This window comes from Macaca fascicularis, chromosome 7 (assembly GCF_037993035.2).
Source record: "Macaca fascicularis isolate 582-1 chromosome 7, T2T-MFA8v1.1".
Classification (NCBI taxonomy): Eukaryota; Metazoa; Chordata; class Mammalia; order Primates; family Cercopithecidae; genus Macaca; species Macaca fascicularis.
The window spans coordinates 89,316,592-89,344,187 of NC_088381.1; the positions used below are offsets into that span (position 1 = coordinate 89,316,592).

General features: G+C 38.8%; 1 protein-coding gene and 1 pseudogene across 6 annotated transcripts; one reads left to right on the plus strand and one right to left on the minus strand.

The window, feature by feature from the left end:
- Window positions 1–1,245: 1,245 nt before the first annotated feature.
- On the plus strand, window positions 1,246–26,998 carry OR4E2 (olfactory receptor family 4 subfamily E member 2). Of its 6 annotated transcripts, none has more exons than XR_012415538.1 (6): window positions 1,246–1,340; window positions 1,644–3,360; window positions 12,280–12,338; window positions 14,844–14,931; window positions 18,028–18,128; window positions 18,735–19,935. XR_012415538.1 is itself a non-coding variant. In XM_073996936.1 (6 exons), the coding sequence occupies exon 6, from the start codon at window positions 23,179–23,181 to the stop codon at window positions 24,178–24,180; it is 1,002 nt and encodes a 333-aa protein (XP_073853037.1). In that variant the 5' UTR covers window positions 2,016–3,364; window positions 10,822–10,990; window positions 12,280–12,338; window positions 14,844–14,931; window positions 18,028–18,128; window positions 18,735–23,178; the 3' UTR covers window positions 24,181–26,998. The 6 variants fall into 6 exon arrangements, 4 of the variants coding, with proteins under 4 accessions (XP_073853037.1, XP_065404680.1, XP_065404682.1 ...); XM_073996936.1 differs by lacking the exon at window positions 1,246–1,340 and adding an exon at window positions 10,822–10,990 and having other exon boundaries at window positions 2,016–3,364; window positions 18,735–26,998; XM_065548608.2 differs by lacking the exon at window positions 1,246–1,340 and having other exon boundaries at window positions 2,016–3,360; window positions 18,735–26,998.
- Window positions 8,169–8,627, minus strand: LOC102124761 (ADP-ribosylation factor-like protein 6-interacting protein 1 pseudogene; annotated as a pseudogene).
- Window positions 26,999–27,596: the final 598 nt, after the last annotated feature.

A 27,596-nucleotide genomic window follows, 5' to 3' on the forward strand; every position in this document is an offset into this window, starting at 1 on the left:
GAAACAAAGTACAGTTGCGATATGGAGTAAATAGAAATAAATCTGGAGAGTTCATGAGGGATATAAATTACTTTGGTAAAGATATTATATGTGAGGCATTCATTAGTTTGGGAAAACTATGTATCAAAAAGAGTTAACTTCCTTTTGTAACATATGGGAAATAGTTTGAAATATAGATTTCTTTCTTCCTCCCTCTTTTCCTGCCTGGTTTACACCTAGTCTTCCTCCTTCCTTTTTCATTCCTTCTTTTTCTTTCTTCCACATTCTCAGTTTATTATGTAACAAATTCCAAGTCAAACGAAACAGAGATATATAAGAAAAAGTTAACATTTTCACCATTTTCTTTTAATTTCACTCCTCTGAAGTAACTAATTTTTTTTTTTTTTTTAGACGGGGTTTTGCTCTTGTCACCCAGGCTAGAGTACAATGGTGTGATCTCAGCTCACTGCAACCTCTGCCTCCCAGGTTCAAGTGATTCTCCTGCCTCAGCCTCCCGAGTAGCTGGGATTACAGGCATGCGCCGCTGTGCCCGGCTAATTTTGTATTCTTAAAAGATATGGAGTTTCACCATATTGGTCAGGCTGATCTCAAACTCCTGACCTTAGGTGATCCACCTACCTCAGCTTCCCAAAATGTTGGGATTACAAACGTAAGCCACCGCACCTGGCAGTGTCTAATGTTAATAGCTTTTTTCTCATTTCTTCCTGTATATTCCTACATATACGTTCACATACAGACATACAAATTATGTTTCTTTTGAACTTTAAATTAACATCTGATCATCTGTTGGGGGATAAATTTAGATGGTTGAAAACTCTCTGTCTCTCCCTTATCATCACAAATACCACCACTACTACCACCAACACACACAGACACACACATATACACACGCCACCTCTAATTGCACCCTTGTTTCTATTTTTTCCCATCTTGAGAAGAGAAACACTTATGGGGAAATTGAATACTTGGCCTTATGTTATTCCCATTTGCCTTCTCTGTTCTTTATACATTATGCTTTTCCAACTTTACCAGAACCACTTGGATTAAAACTTGTGGATTTCTCGGTAGGAAATGTTCATGTGAAGACACTTCTGTAGTAAGAGAACCTATAGCTGCTCCTGTAGAAGGAAGCTGAAATCATCGCTTCAAGAAAGGGGCTCCTCCCCTTGTAATTATACTGGGTTTTGCATCCAGACTGAGCTTCCTTCCCTCACCCATATGAAGTGTCTACCTTCTGCAGACTCCAGTGGCTCAGGAACCGGGGATGCAGTGCCAGGCTCGTGGTGTCCTGCAGCAGATGTGGGGAGCTTTCCTTCTTTACATTTCCATGAAGATGGGAGGTAAGTCTCAATCTAATAGCAAATGATGCTGGGAGTTTTCAAAACAATTTTCTTTCAGCTAAATGATTGCCATTTCTGACACTTGTAACAAAAGAGTATTTCTTAATAGATACTTTGTTTATGTGGTGCTAATTGTTATTGGATATCAAATAATAACTACTGCTGCTGCTACTTTGCTGCCATTTATTTCTAAGAATCTCCCCTTAATGGCAGTTCTTTTGTGACCACATGGAGACATCATTTTTAATAATAATGGGGCTTCCAGGAGCGCTGCCCTAGTAACAGTCATGTGTCTTATCTTAGTCACTACAGGACAAAACATTGACCAGCCCACTGAGATGACAGCTATGGAAGGAGCCATTGTCCAGATCAACTGCACGTACCAGACGTCTGGGTTCAATGGGCTGTCCTGGTACCAGCAACGTGATGGCGAAGCACCCACACTTCTCTCTTACAATGTTCTGGATGGTTTGGAGGAGAAAGGTCGTTTTTCTTCATTCCTTAGTAACTCGAAAAGGTACAGTTACCTCCTTTTGAAGGAGCTCCAGATGAAAGACTCTGCCTCTTACCTCTGTGCTGTGAGAGACACGGTGACTATGAGGTCTCTTCAGCTGCAACAAAATTCAAAAAGCAACCACAGCAGCAAGAAGTTATATTTCCTGAGTGTATGCCTGCTGTGAGTTAAGACTGGGGACTTTGGAACCAGACTGCGTGGATTTGAGTTTGCTACTTTCTAGTTAGGTTATCTTAAGTCAGTCACTATTTTTTTTTTTTTTTTGGTTTATTTGCTTATCTATAAAGTGAGAATAATAAGAGTATCTACCTCACAAGGCTGTTGTGAGTTATGACCATCTATCTATATCATTTATATCTATAGTTATATCTAGTGTTACTCAGAGAAGTAGTGGCACACAGTAAGGTCTATTTAAGTTTAGTTATTTCAATTCCAGTCTTGAATTTTCACTAAGTATTATGTGGTAGGACCTCTGGGACTGCAACTCAGTATTTCTCTACCCTTGGTTTGTGGAAGGTGAAATCCTGACCACTATTTGTATCTTGTGGGTCTAAAGCTATTAGATGGAGTTTGTCGTTCGGGTGGATTGTTGCTCTGGAAGGATCCCTGTGGTGATACTTATTTTCTTTGGGGGGACTCTGAACTTTGGAAATCCAAATGCAAATGCTTCAGAGTGAGATGTTAAGTATTCTGATTAATTATGAAAGGCTCTCTTCATTATGTGCATCCTTGATAAATATAATCAACATATTTCGGAGGTTTATAACTCAGGCTAGAAGTGAAGTTTAGGGGCTTTAGACGTGGGGAGCATGAACATAATCAGGGGAGTCTGTAGAAGATGGGAAAGAAGAGTGAACACAAGCAATTTGGTAGCAAATCTGGGTGAGGCAGGAGAGCCAGTAGGAGATTCTCATGAAAAGATGTAGTCAGTAGGCATTAAGTACAATAAAAATTTACAGTAAATGTGAAGATTTTCCTTTCCTGCTTTATAATTCCCTTATGTTCTCTTCAGATCTTTTAATGAAGTCTGTTAAATGCTACAACTTGCTGTCAGCTAGGTTTAGAGAGTACATCATTGTGTGTGGCTACCTCCACATGAGATAAAGCCGATCAGAGAGCAGAAGCTCAGATCGCAGGTTATTGGGACATCAAAAGTGAGGGCTGCTCCAAGTTAACATAGTTATATGGTCAGTCATATGCTATGCATTTTTTTTTTTGGAGTCAAGGATTAAACAAATATTCTCTTTGGGTGAGGTAGGAGTGCTTTTTCATTCTAATTTATAAAATGAACATTTGAGGTGGAATTTGAATAGACATAGTCATACTGGAAAGTAACCTTGACAACATGAATCCAGGCCAGTGAAATGTTCATGTTCCTTTTGTCTAACAATTATTTTTTTGAGCTGTCATTTAAATAAATGCAGGCGAGAAATGAAGCTTTGATTTTTCCAGTTTACAAGGAAACCAAAGAAGCCATAGAAATGATATTTAAGGACTTTGGACTTGGTGAGTATGAATTGTTCATATAGTTATCAATTAGGGAAAACAATATTATGCAAATGATATTGTGAATGCTATGGTCAATGGAATATTTTAAAGTTGTATTAGTTTCTATTCCTGCATAACAAATTACCACAACACCTATATATTAGCTTGTAGTTCTGTAGGTCATAAGTCCAAGCAAGTTCAGCTGAGTTCTATGCTTAGGACGTAACCATAGTAAAGTTGAGGCATTGGCTGGGTGAGTACTCAAGTTCTCACCCAGAATTCAGAGTTCAGAGTCCTCTTCCAAGTTAATTCTTTAAGTTTTTTTCTATTATAAATATACATATATATGTATATGTGACGGTGTCTTGCTCTGTTGCCCAGGCTGGAGTGCAGCGGCGTGATCTCAGCTCATTGCAAGCTCCGCCTCCTGGGTTCCCGCCATTCTCCTGCCTCAGTCTCCTGAGTAGCTGGGACTACAGGCATCCGCCACCACACCTGGCTAACTTTTTGTATTTTTAGTAGAGACGGGGTTTCACCATGTTAGCCAGGATGGTCTTGATCTCCTGACCTCGTGATCCGCCCGCCTAATCCCAAAGTGCTGGGATTATAGGCATAAGCCACCATGCCTGGCCTATTTTTATATATTTTTTAAAATTTAGAGACAAGGTGTTTCTCTGTTGCCCAGGATAGAGGGCAGTGGTGTGATCATAGGTCACTGTGGGATCAAATTCCTGGCCTCAGGGAATTCTCTCACCTCAGCCTCCCAAGTAGCTAGGGCTATAGGCACACACTACCATACCTGGCTAATTTATATATATATATATATGTATTTTTGTAGAGACAGAGTCCTGCTATGTTGCCCAGGCTGGTTTTGAGCTCTTGAGCTCAAGCAATTCTCCGGACTCAGCCTTCTCAGTTGGGATTACAGGTGCTTTTTTTTTTTCTGAGATGGAGTCTTGCTCTGTTGCTGAGGCTGGAGTCCAGTGGTATGATTTTGGCTCAGTGTAACATCTGCCTCCTGGGTTCAAGCGATTCTTCTGCCTCAGCCTCCCAAGTAGCTGAGATTGCAGGTGCCCGCCACCATGCCTGGCTAATTTTCCTATTTTTAGTAGAGACGAAGTTTCATCTTGTTGGCCAGGCTGATCTTGAACTCCTGACCTCAAGTGATCTGCTCGCCTCAGCCTCCCAAAGTGCTGGGATTACTAGTTTGGGCCACCGTGCCCGGCTAGTTCTTATTATTATCAGAATTCTAGTGCATGTAGATGTGGGACTAAAGTTCCCATATTCTTAATGTTTGTTGGCTGGGGGCATTTCTGAGCTCCTTAAGGCAATCTGCACTCCTTCTCATGTGAGTCCCACCATCTTCAAACCAACAATAGCAGGTCAAGTTCATCTCATGCTTGGAATCCTTCTGGCTTAATCTTCCAAAGTTCATGTGTTTTTAAGGTCTCATGTCCACAGGTACATAGATATCTCCCTTTTAAAAAGTCAACTGTGGGCTGGGTGTGGTGGCTCACACCTGTAATCCCAGCACTTTGGGAGGCCGAGGCAGGCAGATCACCTGAGGTCAGGAGTTCGAGATCAGCCTGGGCAATACGGTGAAACCCCGTCTCTACTAAAAATACAAAAATTAGCCAGGCGTGGCTGTGGGTGCCTGTAATCCCAACTACTTGGGAGGCTGAGGCAGGAGAATTGCTTGAACCCGGGAGGTGGAGGTTGCAGTGAGCTGAGATCGCCCCATTGCATTCCAGCCCTGGGCAACAGAACGAGACTCCATCTCAAAAAAAAAAAGAAAAAAAAAAGTCAACTGTTGGTTCAGCGTAGTGGCTCACGCCTGTCATCCTAGCTCTTTGGGATGCCAAGTTGGTGGATCACTTGAGGTCAGGAGTTGAAAACCAGCCTGGCCAACATGGTGAAACCCTGTCTCTACTAAAAATACAAAAAAATTAGCCGGGCATGGTGGTGGGCACCTGTAATCCCAGCTACTAGAAAGGCTGAGGCAGGAGAATTGCTTGAACCTGGGAGTGAGCCGAGATTGCACCACTGCGCTCCAGCCTGGGGGACAGAGGAGACTCTGTCTCAGAAAGTAAAACAAAACAAAACAAAACAAAACAAAACAAAACAAAAAGTCAACTGTGCCATAGAACCCAACACAATTACCAGAGTAATACTGCATCACATTCAAGATTCTGGGGATTAGGGCAGGGAATCTTGGGTCTATTCACTGAAATTTTACCTACCACATAGCAAATAAAGGATATTCATTAAGACTGCATAAAAATGGAGGGGGAGGGATTGCATTGGGAGTTATACCTGATGTAAAGGACGAGTTGATGGGTGCTGATGAGTTGATGGGTGCAGCACACCAACATGGCACAAGTATACATATGTAACAAGCCAGCACATTATGCACATGTACCCTAGAACTTAAAGTAAAAAAAAAAAAAAAAAAAAAGACTGCATAAAAATGGTGAACTGCTTATGATATAACAATGAATCAAGAAAACCAGGGTGCATAATTGATTATGCAGAATAATCACAGCTGCGTGAAAACTTTTGGGCATAGAAAAAACAGGGAAAAGAATTACAATACTCTCTCTTTACTGCATTTCCCTTACTCAAAGTCTTAGTATGGGTAGATTTTCTTCTCTTTCTCTCTCCCTCTAGTCTCTTGACTAGGATTGGAGGGTGCACTTCCAAGATGGCTTGCTCACATAGCTGTTGGCAAGAGTCCCCAGATTCTTATCACATGTCTCTCTTTATAGTGTGTTGAGAGAGAGAGCAAGAGAGAGAGAGAGAGAGATTTTATAATCCAGCCTCAGAAGTGTTATACCATCACTTCTACTGTTTTTTTCCCCCAGCTTCTAACATTTTTCTCCTTTTACATATAACAAAGTAGAAGAAATAATACAGGATTCAAACTGCAAAAGTAATTAATCAGTAGAATGTATACACACACAAAAAAATCCCCATAAGACAAGCTTATTTACAATGAAGAAACACATGTACATTTAAGATAGTTCTCATATAAGACATTTAAAAAATAAAACATATCCTACAATGGGCACCACTGTTTACAGCAATACTAAAAGGGAGAAAACAATACTCATTTAATACCACAAGGTAGAGCGTCAGTGGAATAAATTCACAAAACTATATTACAGCTTGTTAATCCATTTAAGAATTGCTCTAAATATGTCATATTTTTGGCCCTCAGAGGTCTATTCCTACAGATTTCAGATTTCAACTACTCTAAATTTCTAGCTACTGAGAGGTAGAGGATGATTATTGTCATGATTATAATGATTATTAGAAACACACACACACACAAAAACTAACCAAGGAGTTACAAAATCTATGGAGACCAGAGGCCAACTATCATCACCTCATGTCTGCTCTCACCAACAGCCTTGCATTTTTCAGAGAAATATCTAAAAAAGTAGTCAGACACCAGTGTGGTTATTATCTCCTATGCCAAACCTATTGGGACTGAAACAAGCAGTATTACCATAAAGGAGAACATTGAGGCTTACCTTTCAAGGCTTATTCTGGTCTCAGAAATTAATTAGATAAGATTATTTTCTATTGAAATGAATTTTGGCTAACATAAAAGACTAGTTCTTTACTAGCTGGTCTTAGGGTAAAGGTCATACACATGAGTCTTAACCTACTCTCTGTCATAGCTAAAGTCAGCTGAAGGTCCAAAATTAGAAGTATGCCAAAAATCCTAAGTACAATCGTTTGGAAGTCTGCCATGAAAAAGCCTTTAAAGATGTACTAACTTGAAGTATAAGTGCAAGGGCATAAGAGCTCTAACGCTGTTAAATCTTCCTCCTTTGGGAGAAAGGATCAATGTTCCCTACAAAACACTAAGTTTTGCTTAAGGGTGAAACCTACATATACTAGGGTATGGAATTAATTTAATTTTGTTCCATCAGGATCCTTTTCCCACGTTAAAAAAAACAGAATGAGGAATGAATTTTTTTTTTTTTTTTTTTTTTTGAGACGGAGTCTCGCTCTGTCACCCAGGCTGGAGTGCAGTGGCGCGATCTCGGCTCACTCAAGCTCCGCCTCCCGGGTTCTTGCCACCGCGACCTGCTAATTTTTAAATTTTTAGTAGAGACGGGGTTTCACCGTGTTAGCCAGGATGGTCTCCATCTCCTGACCTGTGATCCGCCCGCCTCGGCCTCCCAAAGTGCTGGGATTACAGGCCTGAGCCACCGCGCCCGGCCGAGGATGAATCTTAATTGGTCTCTTCATCAGAAGTGGATCAGAAGTGGTAAATTTGGTCTCTGTATTCATGAAGTCAGACAGTTTTTTAAGTATGCAGTGGAAGCAGACAGTAGAATAAGATTCCTGTAGCCACAGACCACTACCTGGTATCAAACTAAAGCAAGGATCAACTTAAACAATTATCCAAAGTCACTTTAACTGTACTGAAGGGTAAAGTCCACCACTATATTATTTTAAAGGAAGTTGTCTAAATGTAAGAATTCCATTAACCCTGGGTGAGAAAAATCAAAACAAGTCATACTCTCTAATGAGTTATCCAATGAGAATGAAAATGCTTTTAACTATATTTGACTCGCAAACACTTACTTGGTAAGTGTGAATTTCTTTCTTTCTTTTTTCTTTTATCCCATTGGATTTAGACTATTGAATAATTAAGGGCAGAATGAAGGAGAACAAAGAGCTACTTCTTCAACATTTTAGTATCTAGATAGTATAGTAGAAACTGTTCCTAGGGACAATGTATATGCCATTAATCACATTGAATAAAGCGATGAATTATTCATTTTTCTTTTCTTTTTGTTTGAGAAGCTTGTTTATCTCCCTTTGGCCTTTCCAGTGTGGTTTGAAAGGATTCCGTGTTGGTTTAGTTGAGGAAGCAACAGTAAGAAAGTCACTATCAGGTAGATGAGAAGCAGGTTGTGGACTTGCTGTCCCATCCGAACAACTGCAGCAAGATAAATGATCATGGCCATGAAACACATTTCAGGCTTTTCTTCCCTCGGTGTGAAGATTTGTTTCCACCAGTCCATAGCTCTGCATCGAGTTTTTAGTAGACTGCTGCAAATTTCATGGAATCTTTGCTGTTGATCGCTGGTGCATTTATTGGAGCCAAAAATGTTAGGTGCTAGAATAGAAACAAGGTAGTCAGCCAAGCACCAAAACATAACAAAAGAGGAAACAGCAGACAGAACAGATGGATCTAGATAGTAGATAATTGAAACACCAAAGAAACCAAGTCCATGATGGCAGGTGAAAACCAAGCTCTTTCCCATAATAAGACTTTATCCACCATCAACATCACTTTTCCCCATTCTTGCAGCTATTGTTCTAAACTTGCAGTCTCTGCAGCCAGCAAATTGATGCTATGATTACTTCCCTCTGCCATCATCCCTGAGGTCCTGTCTCAGCAAGCACAAACCACCCTCCGACTCAACCTTCCTCCTGAGATCCTCAGGGCAATTCTGGCCATTTCTGCTGTATTCTGTTGGTTACGCAGATGCACCTTTATACAGTGCAGAAGGGGATTGCACAGATCTGAACACCAGAGATGATGGAGATCATTGATGTCATCTTGTTGACTGGCTTCCATTTACCAACTCCTGTCAGCCATTGGTTGAAGGATATTAATTTTATAAATTACCAGGGATATTAATTTTCTAGTATTCAGGGTTTACTATGTACTTGGACAAAGAGAGCTCCAGTTGCCAGAAAGATCCCCTCAGGCACAGAGGTGCTGACAGTTGAAAGTTGGGCCAGTATGCTAACACATGAAAAATGTTAATGGGTTATGCAGAGGAGGGTAATCAGTCAACTCTTCCACTGCTTTGATACACTCTTACCCAACATTATATTTGCTTTGTACTGTCATTGATTCCTCAAGGTGATGGCTGATTACAGTTTCTTTAAAAAAACAAAACAAAACAAAAAACCCTCAAACAGGAGAGTTAGTCAGATAAGTAGAGTCGCTGCTGCAGTTTGTCCCAAGACCATCACTGTTATCTATTGTCTCCCTCTTCTGTCACTCATTCTAGGCTCCCTCATTCAGCATTCCTGCTGGTCTCAGTTTCTTGCTCTTTGGTGACTCAGACCTTCATCCCTGAAAGGCCCAAGACCCTGGTTACTGTACCCTTTTCAGACCTTGGTTGATGCAATTACCTCTTTACTGCTATCACCAAGCATGGAAACACCAAGACATGTTCCAATAAATCTCTAAGTTCTACCTGTATTTCTCTCTATCCCCATTACGTAGTAGCAACTCTATATCCTCATGATTATAGTCAATTACCTCTGCCACTATAGTTTTGCCAAATTTGGGGAGTTTTCAGGTATTATTTCTTTTTCAGTTCCACCGCTTTCCTCTTATTCTAAAGCTCCAGTGATATGAACTTAGATCTCTTGTTATTATCTCATAGGTCTCTGAAACTCTACTCATTTTTCTTTCAGTCTACCTTCGCCCTGTTTTTCAAACTGGGTAAATTCTATTGATCTGTTTAAAGTTTACAGATTCTGTTCTCTGGCATCTCCCCTTTGTATTGAATCTATCCAGAGAACTTTTTAATTTCAGTTATTGTATTTTTCAGTTCTCTGGACTCAACTGCTGCCTCAAATTCCTGGGCTTAAGAAATCTTCCTGCCTCAGCCTCCCAAGTAGTTGGAACTATAGGCACTCACCATCATGCCCAGCTAATTTTTAACTTTTTGTAGAGATAAGATCTCACTATGTTGCCCAGGCTGGTCTTGAACTCCTGGGCTCAAGTGATCCTCGTACTTCAACCTAACAAAGTGATGGGATTATAGGCATGAGCCACCATACCTGGCCTCACTGAAGCATTTTTGTGAGAGCTATTTTAAAGTCCTTTTCCAATAATTTGAGCATCTAATTCATCTTGGTGTTGATATCAGTTGATTGTCTTTTCTCATTCATGTTCTGATTTCCTAATTCTTGGAATGAGAAGTAATTTTTGATTGCAGTCTGGACATTATGGGTTTTTTATTAGGAAACTCTGGATCCTATTTAATCTTCTTTTTAGCAGGTAGTTCTCCTGTTGAGGTGTTGTGCAAAGTTTGGTGGATGTATATGTTCAGTTTCCAGCTGGGTGCCACTGGCACCACCCCAGCAAAAAGGGGACCATTAAATCACATTGCCTTATTGCCTCTGAATGGAGATGATCAGCTTTCTGCTGGGCCAGCTGGACTTGGGAAAGGAGAGGGCCAACTAGACATACCTCCTGCCTGGTTGGTATGGCAGGAGTGGAGGCTTAGCTCACCACTGGGCCTTGTTGACAAGGAGGTGGGAACGGGAACCCCAAGTAGCCCTGCTTTCCATTGTCTTGTTCAGTTACATGGCCACTGGATAGGTGTGGAGGTTCAGCTCCTCACTGGGCATTGCTGACACTGGGGTGGAGGAAGCTGAGTGTTGACTGTCTCACCTTACAGCACCTCATTCTACCTCATTGTTGCCTGGTAGAGATGGAGGCTCAGCTCATTGTTGGACCCCACTGACACTATCTTGCTGGGAGACTGGAGCACCACATGCTTCTGCCATCTGGGGAATGGAAGATCAGCTCCCTATTTGGCCTGCTGACACTACCAAGTGGGAAACCAGAATGCGCAGTTGGCTTCTATTGGGAAGGAAGGTGGGGTGGAAGATCAACTTCCCTGCTCACTGACTGAGACCTGGGAGTGTGGTTTATTTGTTGGTGTTTAGCTGAAGCAGGAAGGGTACTGCTAGAAAGATTTCCTGTTGTTAGGCCATGGCATTTTTCCTTGTCCTTTGCTAGAAGGAATGGCTTTCCTTGGAGCTTTTGTTATTTATGCCTATTGGTGGTTCCAGGTTGGAGGTTTCTGTAACATCCTATCCAGAACTTTTTTTATAAATGTTAGGGTGGTATATTATTTTTCCTTTTTAAAAAATTCGAATGTAGTTATTGATATGGTTGGGTTTAAATCTACCATTTTGTGATTTGTCTTCTATTTTCCCCATTTGTTCTGTGTTCATTTTCTGTCCTTTAGAGTTTTTTTGTTTGTTTTTGGGTTTTATTTTAGTATTTTAATTTTATTTCATCTTCACTATAATCTTATTAGTTATACTACTTTTATGTTAGCTGTATCTCCAGAATTTAGATTATGCATCTTTAATGCAGTATAGTAATAATAACTTCAAATGATATTATATCATTTCCTGTATGATATAAGAAATTTTCAAACTTCTGTTTTTCTCCTCTCAGGCTTTTTCTTATTACTTTAATATATTTTACTTCTACATGTTATAAATTTCACAATAAATTTTTGCTTTACATAATCAAAATATTTAAAAAGTGATTAAAAAACTAATTATAAAACACTTTGATATTTTTGCCTTACTTATAAAGATTACCTTACCCAGACAATCTGTAAAGTGTGGAGAATATAGATTTATATATATTGCTTTGAACATCTGCCCAAGCAGTAGAAGAGGCAAATTAGGAAGTGTTTAGTAAGATACTTCTAGAAGCTAAGTTAGTTCTAGGCTGTATATCAGGCATCCTGAGTACCCATTGATTGGTACCAATTTACTTAGCATTCATGGGTGAGGTTTCACTTGTTCACGGACTTTGAATCCCTGGTGTGTATGGCAGTGGTTATTACAGTGGCTATACAAACTGATGTCATGCTAATTGCCAAAGGTTTGGAACTCTTCCATATTTGAAGGCTGCTGGATTTGTTGTCCACTTATTAAATGGCTAAATGAATGAGACTAATAACAGGAAATGCATTGGAATGGAAAATTTTTAATAATACCTCTGAGTATTCATTGATGGCAAGTTCGATTATGTCATGTGATGATCACTTCAAAATCCTATGTCAGATAGATAAAAATTCCAAAGCTTGCAAGCCTAAAATTTACCCTGTGCAGAATTTTGAGTTTCATGATTTTACATCCTAGGCTTCTATAATAGGATATCAGAGGAGAATGGAATCATTAGAGGAGACACAGAGTAGATGGTAAGTGTGGGATATATATTGAGAACATTTATTTTAAACAAATAAGATATGTAGTTTTTATATATAAACACATGTTACTGATTATACATTGAAGAATATTGCTCTGGATTTTAGAAGAGAGCCTAGGCTTAATAGAGCTCCTGGGTTGGTTGATTTGATTTCATGACACTAAGTTTTGCTATCCTCTTGCTGCCTCACCTTTATAATGTGATCGTGATTATTGTTACTTATTTAAGGTGGGTGCTGAGGTGGGGAGAGAGGGGATAACAGGCTTATTAAGAAAAGCTTATCTCCTGAGACTGATGAATATACAGTGGTCTTCTTATGTATTCCTAAACTTCACCACAGTCCGATCTTGATGATCATTGCAAAGAAGGTCATTATATTAGTCAGAGTTCTCCAGAGAAGCAGAACCAACGGTTTTACACACACACACACACATGCATGCATGCACACACACACACACATACACATATATAAATTAGTCCTTTGTTATATATGGGAGGATTGGTTTCCGGGATGCCCCCACCAATAGCCAAATCTGCAGTCATCGCTGCAGAACTGGCATAAACTAAGTTGACCCTCAATATGCATGGGTTTTGCATCCTGCGAGTGCTGCATTTTCAATCTGCATTTGGTTGAAAAAAAATCTGCGTATAAGTGGACTCACACAGTTATTCAAGAGTCAACTGTGTGTGTATACATTATATATATAATGAGAGAGAGAGAGAGAGAGAGAGACAGACAGACAGAGACAGAGAGAGAGAGCTTGATTTATTAGGAGACTGTGGATTGTGGGTTTGGAAGGTTTAAAGTATGCATGGCAGGACTGCAGGCTGGAAATTCCAGCAAGAGTTACTGTTGCAGTCTTGAATCCAAAGGCAGTCTGGAAATAGAATTCTTTCTTCTTCTTGGGACCTCAGTCATTTTTCTTAAGGCCTTCTACTGATGGAGGGCAATTTGCTTTACTTGAAGTCTACCGATTCAAATATTAATCACATCTGAAAAATACCTTCAAAGCAACAGCTAGATCATTGTTTGACCAAACAACTGGGTACCGTGGCCTAACCAAGCTGACACATACAATGAACTATTACAGTAATTAAAGGGATACAATTATTACCTGTATTCCATAATGAAAATAAAGTTAAGAGACTTGCCCAAGTATACACAGAGTAATATATGAGTTGGCTAAAGGAGCAAAAAGAAGCAGAATCCAAGTATATATATATATAGACTCACAAAATATGCTTTCATTTGACAATATTTATTAGTTCTGATGCACAAGAATAGAACCTAAGACGAACTGGCTTTGATTTGACACAGACCCCTTAAAAATTTTTATATTTTCTTACTGGGCACAGTGGCTTGAGCTTATAATCCTGGCTACTTAGGAGTCTGAGGTGGGAGGATAGCTTGACACCAAGAGCTTGAGACCAACCTGGGAAACATAGTGAGATCTTGTCTCTAAAAAAATTCAAAAACCAAAATAACTAGCCAGGTATGGCGGCACATGCTTGTAGTCCCAGCCACTGGGAATGCTGAAGTGGGAGGATTGCTTGAGTCCAGGAGTTTAAAGCTACCGGGAACTATGATTGCACCACCGTATTACAGCCTAGGTGACAGAGCAAGACTCTGTCCCTAAAAAAAGTTAAAAAAATTTTCTTAATAGAATTAAGCTTAATGTTAGTATCAGGTTATATCCCCTAAAAGTATGATTTCTACTAATATGAACTAAAAATGAATACTTTCTTTCTATAAGAAAATTTGTTGAATGAATGTATGACCTTTGAGTAACAGATTTTTGGATGTCTTAAAATGCAGTTCTAATGGTGCTCATGGTAGTTACTGATTAAAGTGGTAATGGCAAGTAGACTGAGTTCTGTCTTAGTTGGCCTGACAGAAGTCAAAGTATTGAAAAGAAAAAATGCAAAATTTGCATTGAAGAAAAAGGATTAAAAAAATCCAGGGACCAATATCAAAAAGGTGAAACTGCTTGGTGTGATGGCTCATGCCTGTAAACTCAGCACTTTGGGAGGCTGAGGCAAGAAAATCACCTGAGCCCAGAAATTTGAGACCAACCAGAGCAACACAGTGAAATCCCCACCTCTACAACAAACAAACAAATAAACAAACCAAAAACCAAAAACAAGAAACACAACAAAACAAACAACCAAAAAAAAAAAAAAAAACCCAATGAACAAACAACAACAACAACAAAAAAATTAGCTGGGCATGATTGGTGTGTGCCTGTAGTCCCAGCAACTTGGGAGGTTGAGATGGGAGAATCGCGTAAGCCCAGGAAGTTGAGGCTGCAATGAGCTGTGATCACACCACTGCGCTCCAGCCTAGGTGACAGAGTGAGACTCTCTCTCTCTCTCACACACACACACACAATTTAGAAAGGTGAAACTGTTCAAGCAGGAAGCCAGTTACTAATATCCAAATCAGAGTGTATTTTATTTCATGTTTTTTAGTGTTTTGCTTTTTCTGTTTCATTTCTAGAAATAATTATGAGAAAAGTGAATGAAATAACATTAGAGTAACATTATAACAATTAGCGAAAGCATCCCTGCACAACTGGAGAAAACTGGTAAGTTTTACCACTACTTGTGTTGCTTGTCATGCTTTTTGTGGGTCTGCACGTGTACGCTCACATGTACGTGGTACTGAGCAAGACTCTGTCTCAGCCACTTGTCTGATATGTCACTTAAGTGTGTGTTTAGAAGTTTAATAGGAGGCCTTTTAATTTATGAGAGTTGTTTTAACCTCTTTTCTGTCTAAGGAATCAGAATACTTTATTAACATGTTGCTGTCTATGAAGGCACCTACACACACAGACACACACAGACAAAACACACATATGGACACCCTCCAGGATTCCTCAAGATGCCTGGGGTTATGACTTGTCACCTTTAGATTTTGCCACAGCACTGATTTCTTTTTCCTAGTTATTGAACACTCCATAGGTTATGGAGCCTTGAGGTTGTAAGGGATCAAGACCACCACATCTGTTTGCTGTTTGGATTTGAATACCTAGCATAGTGCCTGGAATATAGCAGACACTCACACATGATGATAGGATGAATGTTGAATGTTGAAAAGATGAAGTCTTTTTTACTGGTAGATGGCCATCCAGTCTTTGTTTGTAAGAGCGAGGAAGTCCTTATGCAGCAAAACTGTGCTCTGAAAGTCAGCATACGGATTAGTTTTGGGCTGTTCTGGAGAAGATTTGGAGGACTACAGTTGAGCCATGGTAGCTCTGCTCCTCTGGGATTTCCTACCCAGGGTCACTCTTTGGGACATAACTCACCATGACTACGTCATTGTAATGTATGCATTTGTGATGTTAAATTCTTTCTTTCTTTCTTTCTTTCTTTCTTTCTTTCTTTCTTTCTTTCTTTCTTTCTTTCTTTCTTTCTTTCTTTCTTTCTTTCTTTCTTTCTCTCTCTCTCTCTCTCTCTCTCTCTCTTTTCTCTCTCTCTCTCCCTAATTTTCTTCTTTTTTTTTTTTTTTTAACGGAATTTTGCTCTTGTTGCCCAGGCTGGAGTGCAATGGTGGCACAATCTCAGCTCATTGCAACCCTTACCTCCCGGGTTCAAGCGATTTTTCTGCCTCAGCCTCCCAAGTAGCTGGGATTGCAGGCATGCGCCACCACGCCCAGCTAATTTTGTGCTTTTAGTAGAGACAGGGTTTCTGCATGTTGGCCAGGCTGATCTCAGACTCCCGACCTCAGGTGATCCGCCCCTTCGGCCTTGCAAAGTGCTGGGATTATAGGCATAAGCCACTGCGCCCAGCCTCTAAGTGCTTTCTACGTATGCAGAAGCAAGGACATCATTTTGTTCTTACCCTAAACAACCTTCAGCTCTAAAACTTTCACAGCAGTTTTTTTTTTTTCTCAGAGATTTCTTTCCCAGTTTTAGTTGACAACTGAGTAGATGGTCTCCTCATATACGGTGAAGAATCAAATCTTTAAAAAATAAACTAAATTTAATATGCTGAAAGAGATTTAGGAGTTAATCTGACTCAGCTCTCTGCAGCCAACTACTGAATAATAGAAAGGGCTAGGGACAGGAGAACTGGGACAGAATTCCAATCTTGCCGTGCAACAGCTGGGAAAGCCACAAAACACCTCTGAAGTTTACCTGCATCCCATTTTATTAGGGAGATGAACCTGTCAAAGGTTAGAGCGTGTTCCTATGAACTTCTGTCTTGTCTCTTCTTTAGAGTGTATGCCCTGGCATTCAATCAATATAGGCAGTTCTCTTATGTCAGATCCATCTAAGCAAGACCTTGGGAGCTCTGGATTTTACAAATCCACTTGAGGCTAACACGATAATGGTCTACCGTGATAGAAAATCACGTTCCTCTTGGCAAAATGAGCCTTCTCTAAGTAACACTTCTCTAAGTGTGTCCTTGCCAAGGATTGAGCCTTTAGTGCTAAAAGAGAGATCAGGTAGAAACCGAGAGAAGAGGCAGAGAAAGATTGGGTTGGAGGTGTCATTGATGAAAAGTAAAGATGAGTAGGCTGAAACTGGGGTCGGGGAGTAGAGGTCACTGATCTCTGGAAAGTCACTATACTCTTCAGAGATGTGATTTCAAAAAGGGGAAAGTTGTTGCTGTCTACATTGTGGAGCTGCTGTGGGAACTCTAGAGCTCTTGGAAGAAAGGTAAAAAAGGTAGTCAAAGAGCAGAAAGAGACAGATTTCACTGACCTTCATTTTTTAAAATGAAGAATTCTGATATACACAGTACACAATACACAATACTGATGTCTAGTGGGGATTCTGCTGCTTTTAGTTCAATTGCCCCTTTGTAGATAAGATTTCTGCTGATTGCCTTAAAATGGGTAATTATTTTGATGTACAGATCGACTTCTCCCCGAATTTTTGGATTTTTGGTAATTCCTACTTGTAGTGTTACTTTAAAAATATCTTTAAAAATTTTATTTATTTTATTTTTAGACAGGGTCTTGATCTGTTACCCAGGCTGGCATGCAGTGGCATGATCATAGCTCACTGCAGCCTCAAACTCCTGGGCTTAAATGTTTCTCTTGCCTTAGCCTCTGGAGTAGCTAGGACTATAAACATGTGCCACCACACTCAGCTAATTTTAAAATTTTTGTAGAGATGGAGTGTCACTATGTTGCCCAGGCTGGTCATGAACTCCTGGCCTCAAGCAATCCTCCTGCCTTAGGCTTCCAAAGTGCTGGGAGGCTGAGGCAGGAAGATTGCTTTGTCCTACTTTTAAAATATTAAAGAAATTAATTCAATAAGTATTCAATGAGTTCTTCCTTTATGCCAGTTACTTTGCTCTGTGGATAGAAAAATGAATGAGATATTTCCCTTCCTTCAGGGAGTGCATAGTTGGATCTTATTGCTACTTAAAGCCCACTTTGTGTTTTTTTCTTTTAGTTCAATCTATTGAACCAAAGCAGCATGGCACATGGTAAAGAACGTAGGCTCTGAAAAATTCAAATTCCATTTTAGCCAGTTGCTGAGTGACCATGAGTGAATTACTTAATCTTGCAAACATTTTGGGAAGCAATTTGATAATAATATATTTTGAAGTATAATCTTTAAGCTAGCAAACTCATTTATAGTAATCTATTCCTAACAGAATAATACATTAAAGAAGTTATAATCACAAATATTTATTGAGCAACTACTATGTCTACATACTTTCCTAGATAATTTGGATGACTCATCGAGCAAAACAAAGATCCCTGTCCTTTTGGAACTTATATTCTAGCAGCAGGAGAAAGAAAATAATAAACAACAGACTAAATAGGTGAGTTATATCGTATGTTAGAAGGTGATCAGTGCTTTCAAAAAATAAAAAAGGTAGATCAGGATAAAGGCGATCACGAGTGCTGGAATTCTGGGTAAGTTTTAGTTTTATGTATGTTCATCAGCATAGACCTTGTTGAGAAGGTGATGTTTGAGCAAAGACATCAAGGGGGTGAGGGAGTTAATTATGCCAGTGGTCCCCAACCTTTTTGGTCCCAGGGACTGACAGGAGGCAGAGCTCAGGCGGTGATGTTGAAGCACTCACCTCCTGCTGTGCAGCCTAGTACCCATCTGTGGCCCAGGTGTTGGGGACCCCAGGATTATGGGATATCTGGGGGAAGAGATTCCAAACAGAGGAAGCAGCCAGTGCAATGGCCCCAGAGTGGGACTGTGCTTTGAGTATTTGAGGAATACCAAGGAGGACAACATGATTGGAGCTGAAAGGAAGAGTGGTAGGAGACAAGGTCAGAGAGGAAATGGGAAGTTGTGTCATTGAGGGCTTTGCAGGCCAATGGAAAGACTTCACTTATAATGTGTGAACAGGGAGCCATTGAAAGTCTTTGAATGAGTGAAATGATTTAATCTGATCTATTTTTTTTTTTTAAAGATGGCATCTTGCTGTGCTGCCTAGGCAGATCTTGAACTTCTGGACTTAAGCAATAAGTCCTCCACCTCAGACTTATCGCTTTGGGATTACAGGCCTGCAGTACCACGCCTGGCTATTTGGGACTACAGGCAGGTGTCACTGCACCCGGCTTGACCTATGTTTTAATAGGATTTCTCACTGTAATGTTGAGAACAGATTGTGCCATTATTTTTAATAGTCAGAAATTAGAAACATCATAAATGGACACAAAGGATGGACTGGGTACACACATTTGAATACATATATGTGATGAAATGTCATTTGGTTATACACTTATGATATAATACTGAGTGAAAAATAGAATATACATGTTTATAATACAATTGGAACAAATTAAAGATAACAGCAGTAGGATAAGGACAAGCTATGGGTATTCTTCTCACTTGCTTTTCCCTATGCATGCTTTTAATACTTTGCTTTAAAACAAAGTAACCCACGCTTATTATACAAACTTAAACAATTATGAATTATAATGTAAAAAATTAATAAAATTCTATAATTTCCTTCATTTCCGTACTTCTAGAGGTAACTAATGTTAAAATTGATGTGTGTTCTTCAACATCTATCTTGTGTCCTTCTAGGAATAAATATATACAAACATAATTCATGAATATGTATATATGTTTGAATATATATAAATATTAATATGTTGAAGCATATGCACATACATATATGCATAAATATGTATGCATACACACACAAATCTTTTTCTTCCTTTGTTCATTCATTCCTTTGTCTCTCCCTTCCTCACTCCCTTCCTTTCCTTCAAGGTTCATAATATACTCATAATAGGTTCTTTTGCTTAACAATATGTTATTGACATTCCATGGAATTAGTAGTTTGTAATCTTGGCTGCACATTGGAATCTCCAAGAAGTATTAAGAGTGCTGATGGGTCCAATTCTCAGAAATTCCAAATTGATTGTTTGGCACGAGGCCTGGGTATCAAAATTTATAAAACTTCCTTAAGTGGTTCTAATGTGCAGCCACATTGAGAACCACTGCTTTAGGTTATACATATAGATCCAACTCATTATTATTATTATTAATATCTCATAGTATCCCATATTGTGGCTGTACTAAAATTTGATTATCTAGTCCTCTATTGAAAAATATTCAGTTTGTTTCCAGTATGCTACTCTACTAAAAAGTCTTTAAACATGTATCTTTAGTTCTTTAGTTACTGGTTTCTTTGTTTCTATGAAATACAGTCCTGTAAGTAAAGTTCTTGGGTTCAGAGGTATGAGCGTTTAAAATTTTAATTGACACTGCTAGATTATTTTCCAAAAAGATCTCAATAATACGTACTTCTAGTAGCAGTGCTAAGAGTACTCCGTTCCTTATATCTTTGTTAATCTGATGGATGAGAAAAGTATTTGATTTTCTTTTTAATCTATTACTAATTGAGCATATTTTTATTCATACTCATTTGTCATTTTCACTTCTTTTTCTGTGACAAGTATATTTTTTGCTCATTTTTAACTGAGTCATTTGTCTTACCAAGTTGTAAGAGATCTTTGAATAACAAGAGTATTCTTTTTTGATTATCTATGTTACAATATTTTCTTCAAGTCTACCATTTGTTTTTTTGATAATTTATATGGCACTATGTATTTTATTATTATTATTATTATTTTCAGATGGAGTCTCACTCTGTCACCCAGGCTGGAGTGCAGTGGCGCGATCTTGGCTCACTGCAACCTCTGCCTCCCTGGTTCAGTTCAAGCGATTCTTTTGCCTCAGCCTCCTGAGTAGCTGGAATTACAGGCCTGTGCTACCACACCTGGCTAATTTTTGTATTTTTAGTAGAGATGGGGTTTCACCATATTGTCAGGCTGGTCTTGAACTCCTGATCTCATGATCCACTTGCCTTGGCCTCCCAAAGTGCTAGGATTACAGGCATGAGCCACCACGCCTGGCTGGCATTTTATATTTTAAATTATTGAGAAAGTTTAACATGCTTTATCTCATTTTCACTCATTATGTTTTAATATTTTTTTCATGTTGGTAGGCCTTTGTCACTATTGTTCCTAATGTAAGCCCCATGACATTGTTCCTAATGTAAGCTCTATGATCTACTGTTCCTAATGTAAACCCCTAATGTAAACCTCATGTTATTTTAAATAACACTATAGTTAATATTTCCTTGCAGTTAGCTTTTTTCATAGTTTGAATGCTTACAAGTGAAATAATTGGATCAAGAATATAAATTATTTTTGTGGTTTGTGATAATTATTTCCCAACTGTTATAGTTTTTGGCCAGCCATCAGTATAAAAAGTTAGGGTAATATAACTTTAGTATTTATACAATAATATCATATTACAGAATTTAAAGAAGTAAGTTTCTTAAGTATTTTCTTAGCTCCATTGTGAAGGAAGGCTTGAGTTCTTTTTCAGGCTGCCTAATAAGTTAGGTTCAGTTCAAGTAAAAAAATTTTTTTGCATACCCATGTGTACAAGGCACCTACTAAGTACTGCAAAGGATAAGTCCTTTGTGTGGTTACCACTCTTAAAAAAATTTTAGACTGGGCGGGGTGCCTCACACCTGTAATCCCGGCACTTTGGGATGCTGAGGCGGGCGGATCACGAGGTCAGGAGATTGAGACCATCCTGGCTAACATGGTGAAACCCCGTCTCCACTAAAAATACCAAAAAATTAGCCGGGTGTGGTGGCGGGTGCCTGTAGTCCCAGCTACTTGGGAGGATGAGGCAGGAGAATGGCGTGAACCCGGAAGGCGGAGCTTGCAGTGAGCCGAGATCATGCCACTGCACTCCAGCCTGTGTGACAGAGCGACACTCCATCTCAAAAAAAAATTTTTTTTTGATTTAGTGGAGGGCAAAAATGAACATCATATTTTACTTTATTTTACAGGTCAAGGACCATAAAAGAAGCCTGAAAGGGAATAGATAGGCTTTGATTGGGTCAGGAAAGTTTTCTTAAAGGTAGTGTTCTTTGCAATAGTCAAAGACGAAGTGAAGGATGAATAGTATTTTTTTTTTCAGCTTTTAAGTTCGTGGATACGTGTACAGGATGTGCAGTTTTGTTTCATAGGTAAACGTGTGGCATGGTGGTTTACAGCACAGATCATCAGTTATTAAGCCCAGGCCTCCACAAGTGTAGAGTTGGTCCATTTGTTCTCATTATTCAGCTCCCTCTTATAAATGGGAACATGTGGTGTTTGGTTTTCTGTTCCTGCATTAGTCTGCTGAGGATAACGGCTTCCAAGTCTATTCATGTCCCTGCAAAGGACATGATCTTGTTCCTTTTTATGGCTGCATAATATTCCGTGGTGTTATGTACCACATGTTCTTTATTCATTCTATCATTGATGGGCATTTAGGCTGATTCCATGACTTTATTATTGTAAACAGTGCTGCAATGAACATACATGTACATGTATCTTTATAATTGAATGATTTATTTTCCTTTGGGTATATACCCAGTAATTGGATTGCTGGGTCAAATGGTATTTCTGGTTCTAGATCTTTGAGGAATTGCCACACTGTCTTCCACAATGGTTGAACTAATTTATAGTCCCATCAACAGTGTAAAAGTGTCCCTTTTCCTCCACAACCTCACCAACATCTGTTCTTCTGTTGTTTTTTGACTTTTTCATGATAGCCAATGGTATCTCATTGTGGTTTCGATTTGCATTTCTCTAATGATCAGTGATGTTGAGCTGTTTTTTTCATGTTTGGCCACATAAATGTCTTCTTTTGAGAAGCGTCTGTTCATGTCCTTTGCCCATTTTTTAATGGAGTTGTTTGTATATTAATAGTCAATAATGAGGTGAGGAGAGTATACCTGAATAGAGTGTATGTTTTCTGAGCAGAGGGAAAAGAAAAAGTAAAGACAAAGATTTTGGAAAGTAAGTAGGTGGAGGTAGGATGCCTGGAGGACAGTGACTTGCTTGGCTGGAGAGAAGAATTAATAGGGAAAATAAAAGGACACTCACATTGAAAAAGTGAAAATGTGCAGCAGAATGTTGCAGGCTTTGAATGTATATTTAATTTGATAGGAAGAGTCAAATTATTTAGTTGGGAGTTGTATTGGAATATTAGCTTAATGTTATCAGTGATTTAGTTTGAAGTGAAAAGAGCCCAATAACTAATGGGTAAGGGTTTTGGGCATTTATTTATTCTTGTAAAGGGTCACTGATCTCATCTGCAAGGCAGAAACAATTGATTCCTGTGCCATGAGGTGGTTGTGTTTAAATAGAAGTGCCTGGCATGGCTCCTGGTAAGTAGTGGGTATACTGTAACAACTATTAAATTGATTTTATAAGTTATATGCTCTGATGATAAAGTAGCAATTCGGATAAAAATACAAAGTCATTTCAGTTAGTTCTATTTCTATAATAATAAAACTAAATTAGCTTTCATTTTTCTCCCCCTAAGCTCATTGAATGGACACTCTAAACCAAACAAGAGTGACTGAATTTGTCTTCTTGGGACTCACTGATAACTGGGTGCTGGAGATGCTGTTTTTCATGGCATTCTCAGCCATCTATGTGCTAACGCTTTCGGGGAACATCCTCATCATCATTGCCACAGTCTTTACTCCAAGTCTCCATACCCCCATGTATTTCTTCCTGAGCAATCTGTCCTTTATTGACATCTGCCATTCATCTGTCACTGTGCCTAAGATGTTGGAGGGTTTGCTTTTAGAGAGAAAGACCATTTCCTTTGACAACTGCATCACACAGCTCTTCTTCCTACATCTCTTTGCCTGTGCTGAGATCTTTCTGCTGATCATTATGGCGTATGATCGTTACGTGGCTATCTGCACTCCACTCCACTACCCCAATGTGATGAACATGAGAGTCTGTGTACAGCTTGTCTTTGCTCTCTGGTTGGGGGGTACCGTTCACTCACTAGGGCAGACCTTCTTGACTATTCGTCTACCTTACTGTGGCCCCAACATTATTGACAGCTACTTCTGTGATGTGCCTCTTGTTATCAAGCTGGCCTGCACAGATACATACCTCACAGGAATACTGATTGTGTCCAATAGTGGAACCATCTCCCTCGCCTGTTTCTTGGCCATGGTCACCTCCTATACGGTCATCCTGGTTTCTCTTCGAAAACACTCAGCTGAAGGGCGCTGGAAAGCCCTGTCTACTTGCTCGGCCCACTTCATGGTGGTTGCCCTCTTCTTTGGGCCATGTATCTTCATCTATACTCGGCCAGACACCAGCTTCTCCATTGACAAGGTGGTGTCTGTCTTCTACACAGTGGTCACCCCTTTGCTGAATCCCTTCATTTACACCTTGAGGAATGAGGAGGTAAAAAGTGCCATGAAGCAGCTCAGGCAGAGACAAGTTTTTTTTCACGAAATCATATATATAATGGGCATTGGGATTGCAGACATAATTGCAGCCACATCCTTAATGAAAGAGCAAAAGTAAAGTGTCAAAATCAACTTATAAAACTTGGTAAATTAGGTAAAATGGCATGGAGCAGGTCAGATTTCTGCTCATTAAAGATAAGAACTTATTCTGTTCATTAAAGATAAAAACTTATTAACTATTATTTAAATAAAGCAAAAGATCATAGTGGAAGGTATAAGGAAAAATAACCCAGGAAAATTTAAAGACAACTTTTAATTTCATCAGTAAAGGAATACAATTTGGGGAACCCAGTTCAGTCTCAGTTTCAGGAGCAGGCAGAGTGAGAATCGACCCTTGATTTATACTGCTCTGTGGGATATTGCCTCTGGGAAGCTGTACATCACTCCGGTGATTTATACATTATAGTAGTTTCACTGTTGCTTTCCAATACATTTTCAAGTGTATAAATAAGCCTTTACTTATTTGTATTGAATTAAACTTTTGTTGCTTTTGAATGTAATTCTCTCACATCTAGATCTATTTTGTACTTTTTTTTTGAGACAGGAATTTTTTGTACTATTCCTGCAACTTCCTCTAAGTCTGAAATTATTGTCAAAATAAAAAGTTAAAACAAAACAAAACCATACATCCACCAGAATAGTAAAAATTAAAAAGGTAGAAAATGCCGAGTGTTTTTTTTTTTTTTTTCTAATTACTCTGTTGCCCAGGCTGGAGTGCAGTAGCGTCATCTCAGCTTACTGCAACCTCCATCTCCAAGTTTAAGTGATTCTCCTGCCTCAGCCTCCTGCATAGCTGGGAGTATAGGTGCATGCCACCATGCCTGGCTAATTTTTGTATTTTTAGTAGACATGGGGTTTTACCACGTTGGCCAGGCTGGTCTCAAAACTCCTGAGTTCAAGGCACTCGCCCCTCTCAGCTAATCATTAACTACTATCACTCATTGGGCTGAAGTATATCAGTTTATTGTGGAATGGGCAAGTCCATATAAAGAAGGATCCATGACAAATTTCTTAGGTAATGATGATGATATTCTGTGACTGAAATCAGTAGGATTAGCTGTAAATGAAGATCCTATAGATGGTCAGAGAGCTACCATACAATATCAACTTTAATGGAGCTAATGGAATGAAATGAAATATGGTTAATAATAAAAATATTAAGTATAAATATGTGTCCTTCCTTATTCTGAAAAAAATTTATAATTGATTGGGGTCTTTGTCACTACTTTCCAGATGGTCTATCAACTTATAGAAATAATACTTGAGTATTCTGGAGAGCTGGAGAGCAGACAACATGGCCATCCACACATTACAGACATACACAATACAGAGTGAGTGACCCACTAACTCTAACTAAAGGCTAATACATGATTACCTTTTAGTAATCAAAAGAACAAAGAATCAGAAGCAGTCTATTAATTAAACTGGGAGGTGTTCATGAAAATATCTAAACATCATTGCTTCAAGTTGACAAACAAGGGTAGAATATGGTCAGCCCCCTACAATTCTCATATAAAACTTGAGTCATAGTAAGAGTTGAAGAATGAAATGAAGTCCAGATATCACTACTATGTACATGTTAAAACTTAGAAAAATGATCTAATTATGCCTCTAGTTTCTGGACTTTTATGTGCATAGGTATTCACACTCATTATTATCTTTTATGCAGAAATAAATTCCCACTCTCTTATTTGTTTATTTGTATTATGGCACTATTCATTACTTTACTGTGTAGAACATGGTTGTAACCTGAAGAATTCAATTGTTGAATACAAAGTTGCTTAGCAAATTTCTATATTAATAAATAACTATTCCTCTTTCTTGTTAAAGTAAGTAAACTACAGAGCCATGCGTCAATATCTTTTATTTTTGTTCTTTAAGACTATTTATTTAGTAATTACATACATCTTTATCTTGTCTCTGAGTCTGAAAAGTTTTGTTTCTGTAAAACAGAGCCTAAATGTTTTATTTTTACCTCCCCAGAGAGTTGTAAAGATTAGTGTGACTAAAAATGGGTAGTGTCAGAAATTTTGCTTGCTACTATGAAAAAAATAAGCAAACATCACATCATTGTTCCATTATAGTTTTACCAGCTACAATCTTAACGACTACCTTGAAGCATCGTGTTGTTGACTGACAATATGACAGTTTTGCACGTGTTCCTCTGTATGGCTGATTCCTGCACAAGCAGTTCTATTTGAGCTCATTGGAAAGATATTTAGATATTTCTCCTTATTGCCTGTCATTGCCTATAATAAAAGGGCATTTATTTTACATAAATTTTATAATTCTTAAATTCAGCTTAATTATTGCACTAATAAGTTCAAATAAATATCATTTTATACCTTCCAGGGAGTTATCTTTGGGAAAGAAACTACTCTATTAATTATTAGATTTTTCTGTTGAAAGTTAACTTTTGATATCCAGAAAGCCCTACAGAATGCCTTTAAAATCATGCCTCTCTATAACTGAAATGCCTTGTATTAACTGAATATCCTCCCTAACACATTTCCTAGCAAATAAAAATTTTCCTCCTGAAAATCATGATGTAGGCCTTGTGGCTCACAGGTTTATTGACCATACACTCACTGAGCACCTAGGAAATCCCAGCTGCATTTAAGCATGCCTTTCTCAGTGAGGGAGTGAGAATGAATGGATGATTGCCAATGTGTCATGCTCTTTTGTAAACATGAATATGAGATGCCATTATCTGGGATATCCTCTTCATATCCCAGTTCACTCACCACATTCCATTCTGCTACAGTATGTGCCACCACAGTGAGATTTAAGATGTTGGTTTACAGACCATGGTTTATCGAACTTGGTGTTTTCTACCAAGTTGTTTTCTAAGTATTTATTACTAAATACTTAATAGTCATCCAATATTACTCTAAGAACAATATTGGATGCTATTGCTTAGTTGAGTGAATTCTCTACATAATATTAAAATGATTTTATTAAAACATAAATTATTTCATGCCACATCTGTGCTTAAATCATTCTGGTGGCTTCTTATTGTACTGGAAAGATTCTTTTTAGCTCTCTGACATCACTCTCTTGCCACTCTCTGCCTTATAGTCTAAGCTGTAATCACACTGATCATTCACTTCCTTGAATAAGCCAAGGTCTTTCCCAGCATAGATCTTTGCACCGGCTGTTTCCCCTACCTAGAATGTCCATCACCTCTCTTTTCTCATGGTTGGCTCCTTTTAATCTTAAATGTAACTTCCTCAGAGAGGCCATCCTTGACCACTTAATTTAAAGCAAGTCTCTTCCATACTCTCTGACAGCACCCTGCTGTTTTATAGCATTTTTCACAGTCTGTAGTTAAAATTTGTTTGTTCATGTTTTTGTTTTCTATTTTCACTAGACCCTAAACTCCATGAAGGAAAGACTATATGTATGTCTTATTTATGGCTATAAACCTAGTATCTGGCACGTAATAAGTGCTCAGTAAATATTTGTCAAATGAAT

Bases quoted from the DNA above. Each gene is read 5' to 3' on its own strand.
- OR4E2 (XM_073996936.1), top strand. From the start codon at position 23,179: ATGGACACTCTAAACCAAACAAGAGTGACTGAATTTGTCTTCTTGGGA.